The following is a 9,652-nucleotide window of genomic DNA, read 5'->3' as shown; positions in this document are numbered from 1 at the left end:
GAGAAGAGCATGGGGCATTCTGGGGAACACATGGCTTCAGTCCAATGTGGAGGACCAGGCAATGAGGAAGGAATGCTGTGGGATGAGGAGAAGGAGGGCAGATGGGGATAACATAGGTGTTGAATATCAAGAAGGTTCATATCTGCAGATAACAAGGAAGGCAGTCGTTTTTAAGCTCCAAAGTAATGAGCACAAAGAAAGCAAAGTGTACAAAAATTGATCAAATCCTTCAAATGCTGCGGAAGACCTTGTCTCCTCGCCCACTACCTCTCCACTGCAACCTTAACCGCGTCCTATGGCCTGGGAGAAGCAATTTGCAAGGAGTTCGTGTTTGTTTAGGTGGAGGAGGACTTCCCAGTCGTCAGGATTTGCCCCAAAGTCCGCCCTGGGCTCACTCTTCTCACTGGGTTTTCCCGGATTAGGTGTTGATTCCTTCTTGTAGGCTTTCTGCTCAAATCCTCTTCTGCTTCCTCCTGCCATCAACATAATGGTTTGTACCCCCTGCCCCCAATAGGGCCCCGCCTTTTGGGGACTGGGGCTGAGCTCTAGACTGATAGAACTGGGGGCCCCTGATCATATTCTGGCGAGGTCCGCTGGAGACGTGCCACTGACTACCCGACTTCCGAGAGGGCGGGGTCTCGGGCTCTGTTATTTAATGCTCCCACCCTTCTTCGTTCTCAGAACCCGTTAAGCGGCTTTGAGCAAGATGGGTGTCTATCGCGTCCGCGTGTCCACTGGTGCCTCTCTCTACGCGGGCTCCGCTAACCAGGTGCAACTGTGGTTGGTCGGCCAGCACGGGGAGGCGGCGCTCGGCGTGCTGCTAAGGCCAGCCAGAGACCAGGTGCGCTGCAGGGAGTCGGGTGGGTGGGCTGCGCCCTTGGCCTGAGATGCGTCAAGTCCCGGGGACGAGGCGCGTCCCAGCCCGCCTCCTCTTTATCCGAGCTGAGCGTGCGAGCCTACGGCTCCAGGGGGTCTGCCGCGTGCAGCGCCCTATAGGGTTTCTTAGAGGGCTTCAATAACTGTCCTCGCTCCTGGCTTCCTTGGAATTGACTTGGCTCCCCCGCACCCCTCATTCCATAGAGTTCTATTGTCACCAAACACTGCGGTCACCGGAGCAGCCGTCTGTCCTGTTTTCCTGTTTTTAAAAGCTGCTCTCTCAAATTTTCTCCACCGGTGCTAGATCTCTGATCTTGGGGACTTGGGATGGGGGAAGGGTGGGAGAAAGGAGGCAAGACCTGTGAACTCTCAATTTCCCGACATTTACTCGGTGTTCTTGCCGTTTCTGTTACTTTTTTTCACCTGCTGACTCCCAAATTCCCATCATCCATCCATCTGTCTCCCAGCCTTTCAGATCCGGACGCTTGCCCCGAGGATGTTTCAGTGGAATGTGTAGAAAGGAGATGTCCCTCTTTCCCACTATTAACCCTCCCCTGTCTTTTGTCTCTTGGGCATCTCCCCCATCACTGTTCTGATAACCGCCTCACCCTGATCACCAGTATCCCCTTGACCTTGTGTTACCTTCACCTTCTTAGCTGGCTTCCCCGCCTCTGTTTCTAACCCTTCTGAAGCCAGTCAATTTCTGCCCCCAGTATATTCCCGACCTTAAAACAAAATTCCCCTGCTGAAAACATTTAATGGCTCCCGCTTGTTTTCAGGACCAAATCCAAAACATTGGCTTAACTTTTAAGACTCACCATCGGATCTTGCGCGTCTGGCGCTCTGTGCTCCAGTTCCACGGAGCTGGTGCCTTTCTCTGCTTGCTGTCTCCGTGGACTCTAGCTGGAACGCCTTTTCCTTGCCTTTGCCTCGCTCTCACTCCTAGCTGCCTAAGCCCTCTCCACCTCCAGGCTTCCGCTTGGATAGAATGTTTTCTGGGAAACCTGCCTCCAGGAGGGGCGGGGTGCCTGGCCGCCCTCAGCCTTGGCTGGGGTCTCACCGCTGTAACTGCTGCATCCAGCTCCTCTGCCAGCGTAACAGTGTGCTCTCCAGCCTGCAGCGCAGGGTTCCCAGTGCCTGATCCTTGCCAGCGCTTGACCCAATCAATGAAATAGGGAGGAAATTAGTAAGTAAGGAAAGAGAGCACCTTTCCATCTCCCGTCCTTCACCTTCTCACTGTGGGTTGAGTTATTTGGCATCTCAGAATAGGGTCTTGGGGGCCCCTGCTCAATGTGGACTCCCTTTATCTCGCTCCCCTTTCCCTGAAGTCCGGGGAAAGCAGTCCAGGGAAAGCAAGACCCAGCCCAAGTACACCATCCTGTGGGTCCCACTGATTCTGAACCTCTCAGCATGGATGCTGAATTGTCGCCTACAGGAACAGGAGTTCAAGGTGGAAGTCTCAGAGTACTTGGGGTCCCTGCTGTTTGTGAAAGTGCGCAAAAGGCACCTCATTAAGGATGACAACTGGTTCTGCAACTGGATCTCTGTGCAGGGCCCTGGAGGTGGAGGGCCTGAGTACAGGTTCCCTTGTTACCGTTGGGTGCAGGGCAACGACATCTTGAGCCTTGCTGAGGGCACTGGTAAGCACCAGGGACAAGTGTGTGAGAAGGCACAAGAGAGGCTGAAGGTCTGTGTGTGTGTGTGTGTGTGTGTGTGCGCGCGCGCTTGTGCCCACAAATGTGGAAGCTAGAACCTGGAGGGCAGGAGTTGTTTGGGAATTGTCAAAACAGAAGGTTACTGGCACAGGTGTCAAGGAGACAGGAGAGGGACATGAAGCTGTAGGGGCCAGCTAGAAGGATCAAGAAGATAGGGATAGGGTCAGGCCCTCAGTGAAGTCATACCATGCCCTCCTTTACTTTCAGGCTGCACAGTTGTTGAAGACTCTCAAGGACTTTTCAAGAAGCACAGGGAAGAGGAACTGGAAGAGAGAAGGAAGTTGTACAAGTTAGTCAGTCCCCTGTAGGGCATGATGTAACATGTGGGGCATGTTGCATTAGAAAAGAGGAAACCTAACTTGCTGGCTGCTAACCGATTCCTGGTCCTGGGGCCTTACATGGCTACGATGATGCCTGGCAATCAGCCAGAAGGCATTACCATGGGTTGTGACAAAAAATCGGATCGCCTCTAGGATAGGCTCAGAACCCTTCTGCCCTGGTGGATAGCTCGTGTCACCCATTATCATATACCCTGTAGGATGGGTATACACATGAACTCTCCCCACCCTGCTGGCCTTTATCCTGATTGGCTCCTGTACATTATATTAGCTGTGTGTGTTTTCTCAATAAACCAGCTCCTGCTTTGACTGGTCTCCCTGATGCATCTATCTGATTGTCCTCCGATGAGGGACCCTCTCCTTTCTTGGCTCGTCCAGTCAGGGAGAGCTCTCCCCATCTCTCCCGCAGGTCGTAGGTTGGGAGGGAATGAGGGCTAAAAACCCCAACAGTCGCCCATCCCCTGACTCATGGTGAGTGGTTAATTCTCTGGAATACCAATGCCTGATTTTATTTCTGCCCCCGCAGGTGGGGTAACTGGAAGGCTGGCTTAGTCCTGAATGTGGCTGGGACTAGTTTATCCGACCTCCCTGAAGATGAGCGATTTCTGGAAAACAAGAGAGTTGACTTTGAAGCTTCACTGGCTGTAGGGTGAGACCAAGGGGGTCCTGGTGAGAATCTTGATCTAGTGGAGGCCAATAGGCCTATGTACTGCACTGGACTGACCAGTCCAAGATAGGTGCCCGTGGCTGTAGTGTTTGTGTCTACGAATAAGTGTCTAACTGTTTGCCCTATTCTTCCCTGAAGGCTGGCTGACCTGGCTGTCAAAAGATCTGCGAATATTCTGAGTAACTGGAATGATGTGGATGACTATAACCGGATTTTTTGGTGTGGCCACAGCAAGCTGGCTGGTTAGTCCCACCTACCCCAGTACTTCTCCCAGGACCTTTTATCACCTAGATCCCACCCAGTCTGGGTTAATGAAAGAACCAGGGTTGGGAGACCAGAGGTTTAGATCCCCTGATAAGCTGGGGTCAAATGAGGATGGTTTGGTGGGGGTCAGGAGGACCAGGAGCTCAGGTCTCATAGCATGCTCTACTGCCATTCCCCAGAGCGAGTGCGGCAGTCCTGGAAGGAGGATGCCTTCTTTGGGTATCAGTTTCTCAATGGCGCCAACCCCATGCTGCTGAGGCGCTCCATTCAGCTTCCTGAACGCCTAGTGTTTCCTCCAGGGATGGAGGAACTGCAGGCTCAGTTGCAGAAGGAGCTCAAGGTATGAACCCTAAGGAGATGGAACAGTGAAATGGGAGTGGTGTTAGCATCAACTGTGCTGCAGTAGGGTTCACCATGGGCCTGGCTTATGGCTGATTGGCAAGAAGGACTCTTACAGAAATCCTGAGCAATCCTGAGAAGTACAGCTCCCCATGGCTTTTCTTCCCACATGAGAGTGGTGCAATTGTGAAGGGTGGGGTATATGAGGTGGGATGGTTGATAGACTGAGTCAAAATGAGGAAATGGGACTGAGCCTTGGTGCTATGGATTCAAGGAGTGTGCAGAACAATTAGGGCCAGAGGATTGTTAATCTGGGACAATTGATAGAGAAAATTCATAGGATTACAGGGTCAGGCAGACTTAGATTTGAATCCTGGCTCTTCTATTTGTAAGCTGTGTGAACTCAGACAAAACACCCAACTTCTCTGATTATCTATTTCATTTTCTGTAAAACTGGGAATGATGCAAGTAGAATATATACGAATTTCATGAGATAATATGCACATAATCCACTACTGGTACAAAGTAGGTGTTGAAGACAAGTCAGTTTCCTTCTCTTTCTTCTCCATTTGGGGAATCAGGGTGGGAAGAAGACACCTTATGCTGAGAGAAGCCCTTGCCCTCTCCCCCACCCAGGAAGGCACCTTGTTTGAAGCTGATTTTTACCTACTTGATGGGATCAAGGCCAATGTCATCTGTAATCACCAACAGCACCTGGCTGCCCCTCTGGTCATGCTGAAGCTGCAGCCTGATGGGCAACTCTTACCCATGGCCATTCAGGTGAGAGGACTTGGGATTTCTGCTCCTTGTTGGTTGGCCGTCTCAAATCAGCCCCTCATTTAAGTTCACTGAGGACCCACTCTCTGAGATACTGGAGGAGTCTTTAAAGGAAGAAATGGGTGAAGTCTTTGATTTTAAAGGTTTTGCAGCCTCATTGGAAATATAGACAATACTAAAGTCAGAGACAGTCTGAAAGGAATCCCTGCAAGAGGGCCAGGACTTAGACAAATGGGAGGAGAGGAAGGACCTTTCCCCAGGGGCAAGATGTGTTGGGCAGAGAGGCCGAGGTAGAGAAGTCAGGAGATTCTCTGTGATTGGAGTGGGCAAATAATATGAGGTGAGAGGATAAAACCTAAGCCAAGCTAAGGAGTAGGGATAAAGGAAGCTGGGGATGGCTGTTGTGAAAGATGTTGTGGGCACACTAGAGGGGAAGTTGTGTTTAGTGCCAGGTTTGGGGTCTCATGGTATAGCTCTGGGAGGCGAAGGACTCCCCTGGGGATAGAGACAGAGAGGAAAGATGGATAGGAGTGCAGAGGGAGATTCAACTGGATTCCAAAAGAGAGGAAAAGAGGGTGTCAGTCCATACCAGTAAAGAAGAAAAAAATGCCTGGGTAGGGTTTTGACTTGTCAATTTTGAGGCAATGGGGAAACATTCAAATTGTCTAGGAGGCAGCTGAGAACTGGAGACTCAGTCTTCTGTGCGGGGGTGATGTAGGAAGATCAGAGAGAGGCTGAGGTTTCTGAACAAGACTGTGGGATGAAGGGTTTGATTCCTGTCCACACTATGGGAACTGAAAGGGGAAGTGGAGGCTGGAGAAGGCTCGGTTTCTGCTGAAGGCTGAGCGCATTGAGGCTTGTCCAACATCAATGCACTGCTCTGAATGGATAAGAGAAGGGTGGTGGGGGGAGAAATGGTAGCTGGAGTGGGAAGATGGAGAAAGACAGGCAAATGTGGAGGAGGAAGGGACAGGTAACATGCAAGAGAGGGGAAATGGTTGGGCACCTGGCACTCAGCCCCTCTTTCAACTTTTCCTTGTCTTTGCTCCAGCTCCAACTGCCAAAGATCGGATCTATTCCGCCACCCCTTTTCCTGCCCACGGATCCCCCAGTGGTCTGGCTCTTGGCCAAATGCTGGGTCCGTAGCTCTGAATTCCAGCTTCATGAGCTGCAGTCTCATCTTCTGAGAGGGCACTTGATGGCTGAGGTCTTTGCTGTGGCCACCATGAGGTGCCTTCCATCAGTACATCCTGTCTTCAAGGTAATACCTTATTCCCAACTTGACTCTCTTGCCTGCTTCTCTTTCCACCTCACTGCACATTCTCACCTCTGACATCTCAGTGCTTTGTGAGAACCAGCAATGGAAAATAAGAGAGCTAGGGAGTGGGAGAGGGCCTGTCCTGCATTTTCAATTGCTTTTGTCACCTCCCCAAGGGGACGAACATGTTTCTTGGGGAGAAGAGTAAAAAATATTAGTTTTTTTTTATCTGTAAAGCGCAGATATTCATACGTGCAGGCTAATAACTAAAGATTCCATCCATAGGGGACCATGCAAATAACATAAAAGACTTTCACATAAAAGATTTGAAAAGTTCTAAAATAGTAACATAGGCCAGTTAAAGGGGCTCAAGCCAGCAATTAGGGCAACACATTCACTCATTCAAAATGGTTATTGGGTGCAAGAATCATTCTAGATGCCAGTGGTAACAACTGGATCAGACAATGTCCTGATCTTTTGGGATTTTCATCTCCAATGAGGGCAGACTATAAAGACTGTGTTGCAATATAGGGGTTGTGACAAGTACGACAGAGGGAATCAGAACAGGGTGCGTGATGGTGAGTTTAGGTTGAATGTCAGGAAAGGTTCCCTCAAGGAGGTGACATAAAGGGTGAGAAAACAAGAAGCCAGCCAATGAAATGGCCAAGGGCCCTTGGTGTTCCAGGCTAGTGGGACAGCCTGTGCAGGGACCCTGACATAGAATGATCTTGACTTGTCTGAAGAACAGAAAGAAGGGGAGAGGGAATCAGAAGGTTCTGGAGGCAGGTGTAGGTCTCACCAGACCTTCTCGAAGGGGACTGTTATTCCCCTCAAGGGTGTGTGTGACAATCAGTGTGTGTGTGTGTGTGTGGATGTGTGAAAAAATATTATCTTCATGTATAAAGCATAGATATTATAGCACAGAAACAGGTACACAGTCTGTTTGTAGTATTAACATTTCTTGGATGAATGTGAGATTAGGAAAAAAATGTCTCAAAAATATTCTTATGGGTGTTTTAATAAAAAATTTTGAAGAATATTCACCTAGACTTATGAAAAGAATATGAGAAGAAAAGGAGAGTGATTTCTTTCAGTTATCAAAAAGCACTAAGCCAGTGGTTTGTGGAAGGAGTTAGGCAGTGCAGATTAGTAGCAAACTCTTGGTGTTGAGGGGCCACTGAGCCCCAGGTCTGTGCTTTTCCTGAAGACCTGTTCTTTCCTCCCCTTTCCATGCTGGTTTCTGCAGGGTCCTGCTACAGATCTCTTTTGACTTTGCCCTTGCCTGCTTTTCTTCTTTTAGCTTATAGTTCCTCACCTGCGATACACCATGGAAATTAACCTTCGGGCCAGGAATGGACTGGTCTCAGACTGTGGAATTTTTGACCAGGTATGGGGAAAGAAGGGGGGATTCAGATTCTGGGTTCACTCTTCTTGCTGGCTGTAGCTTCAGACAGCTTGACTTGCCTGTCTCTCCTCAATCCTCAGGTGGTGAGCGTAGGTGGGGGAGGCCACCTGGATCTGCTGAGGCGTGCTGGAGGTCTTCTGACCTATAGCTCATTATGTCCCCCTGACGACTTAGCTGACCGAGGGCTCCTGGAAGTCAAGTCTTCCTACTATGCTCAAGATGCACTGCGGCTCTGGGAAATCATCCGTCGGTAAGGCAAGCAGGGAGGCAGGGCAGGTGGGGTGAGGGTGAGGGTGGAGAAGAAGGCTGGGAGAACAGGAGGGCTGTATCTTTGTTGGGGAGCTGGATGCCCTGAATTGGCCATGTGAACAAGGAGCTGAGAGCTTCAGCTCTTCTTGCCCTGCCCTCTTGTCTGGCAGGTATGTGGAAGGAATTATGGATCTGTACTATAAGACAGATGTGTCTGTGAGAGATGACCCTGAGCTGCAGAACTGGTGTCGAGAGATCACTGAAATTGGGCTGTTAGGGGCCCAGGACCGAGGTAATCAGAGTTCCTGTCCTCAGAACTAAGACAAAAGTTATAAGAGACCTCTCCAGAATCCTCTCTTCTTATGTAGAATCTTCCAGAAGCATTTCCAACCCATATAAAATCCAAAAGCCTCCTAGACACAGTAGGAGTAGAGCTAAAAAATGTTTATCAACTGGCTCTCCAGAAAAAAGAGCCCTTAAAAAAAAAAAAAAAGAAAAAAGAGCCCTGCCTGGTAGCATTTGCCCATTTCTGTGACATAAATATCCCCACTGTGGCTACCAGCATGCTGAACAGTTGAGAAGTTGACATCTTTGTGAGCCAGCCCCAGCACCCGACTGATTGGGATCCTCCCAGCAGAGGTCCTCCATCCCCTGCCCCGTTCCGGCTCTCAGGTCAATTTCCACAGGTCACTGAGAGTTGCTGGCATCCCTCTTTACCACCCTTTTCTCCTCTCTTTGCCTTATCTCTCTCAGTTCTGCTCCTATGCCTGACCCCACAACTTTAACTCTCCCCACTTCTTGTAGGGTTTCCCATCTCTCTCCAGTCTCGGGCCCAGGCTTACCACTTTGTCACCATGTGCATCTTCACCTGCACTGGGCAGCACTCTTCCATCCACCTGGGCCAGGTACTTAACCTTGACTGTTAACCTGGGCAACCGGGAATTTGTGGCCTTCAGTGGGGGGAGGGAGCTGAATACAGGTGAGCCAAAGGGTTTTCATGCTTAGCAGGCCTTGATTCTAGATTCCTGCTCCTATTTAGTTGGATTGGTTCTCTTGGATCCCTAATGCACCCTGCACCATGCGGCTGCCCCCACCAACTACCAAGGATGCCACTATGGAGACAGTGATGGCCACACTGCCCACTGTTAATCAGGCTACTCTCCAGATGTCCATCATTTGGCAACTTGGCAGACGCCAGCCCGTTATGGTGAGAACCAGATGCCCCGAGGGCCTGGGGAAGGAGGCAAAGGGGGAGGTGTGGTGCCCTGAACGGGGCTCATAGGTTCTAAGCTGTGTTTTCCTCTCCATCCCAGGTGCCTCTGGGCCAGCATGAGGAGGAGTATTTTTCAACTCCTGGGCCCAAGGCTGTGCTGAAGAGGTTCAGGGAGGAGCTGGCTGTCCTGGACAAGGAAATCGAGGTCCGGAATGAAAACCTAAACATACCCTATGAGTACCTGCGACCCAGCCTGGTGGAAAATAGTGTGGCCATATGAGTGTCCCAAGCTTTTGGTTGTTTTAGCTCTCCTCCGCCCAAACCACAGCCATCCTTCCCAAATGTGACCTTTCCCTTGTCTCTGCCCCTTGGAACACATTTCATTTTAGATGCGTCATCTAGGTGCCTCTATTCTTTCCTCTTTTCCTCCCTCCCTCTCTTCTTTGCTTACCATTCAGATCTCCTCTAGGGCCAATAATAGCCACCTTTTACAAACTATTTCAAGAATATGATAGAGTGATAGCATATATTGCACCACACTTTTTATGAAT

The 9,652-nt window shown here is 50.1% G+C and overlaps 1 protein-coding gene across 1 annotated transcript; it reads left to right on the top strand.

Annotated features, from left to right (window-relative positions):
- Positions 1–706: 706 nt before the first annotated feature.
- Positions 707–9,381, top strand: Alox15 (arachidonate 15-lipoxygenase). Its single transcript, XM_077800859.1, has 14 exons — positions 707–841; positions 2,312–2,516; positions 2,799–2,880; positions 3,456–3,578; positions 3,735–3,838; positions 4,040–4,200; positions 4,836–4,979; positions 6,028–6,237; positions 7,535–7,621; positions 7,720–7,889; positions 8,059–8,180; positions 8,693–8,793; positions 8,928–9,095; positions 9,202–9,381. The coding sequence occupies exons 1-14, from the start codon at positions 707–709 to the stop codon at positions 9,379–9,381; spliced, it is 1,992 nt and encodes a 663-aa protein (XP_077656985.1).
- Positions 9,382–9,652: the final 271 nt, after the last annotated feature.

Source organism: Urocitellus parryii, chromosome 7 (assembly GCF_045843805.1).
Source record: "Urocitellus parryii isolate mUroPar1 chromosome 7, mUroPar1.hap1, whole genome shotgun sequence".
Taxonomy (NCBI): domain Eukaryota; kingdom Metazoa; phylum Chordata; class Mammalia; order Rodentia; family Sciuridae; genus Urocitellus; species Urocitellus parryii.
The sequence above is the reverse complement of the archived record's forward strand: the minus strand, read 5'-3'. Positions and strand labels throughout refer to the sequence as shown.

Coding starts and splice junctions, on each gene's coding strand:
- Alox15 (XM_077800859.1), top strand. CDS start 707: ATGGGTGTCTATCGCGTCCGCGTGTCCACTGGTGCCTCTCTCTACGCG. Junction 6,238..7,534: donor CAGTACATCCTGTCTTCAAG/GTAATACCTTAT, acceptor TTCTTCTTTTAG/CTTATAGTTCCTCACCTGCG. Junction 8,794..8,927: donor CTTCCATCCACCTGGGCCAG/GTACTTAACCTT, acceptor GCTCCTATTTAG/TTGGATTGGTTCTCTTGGAT.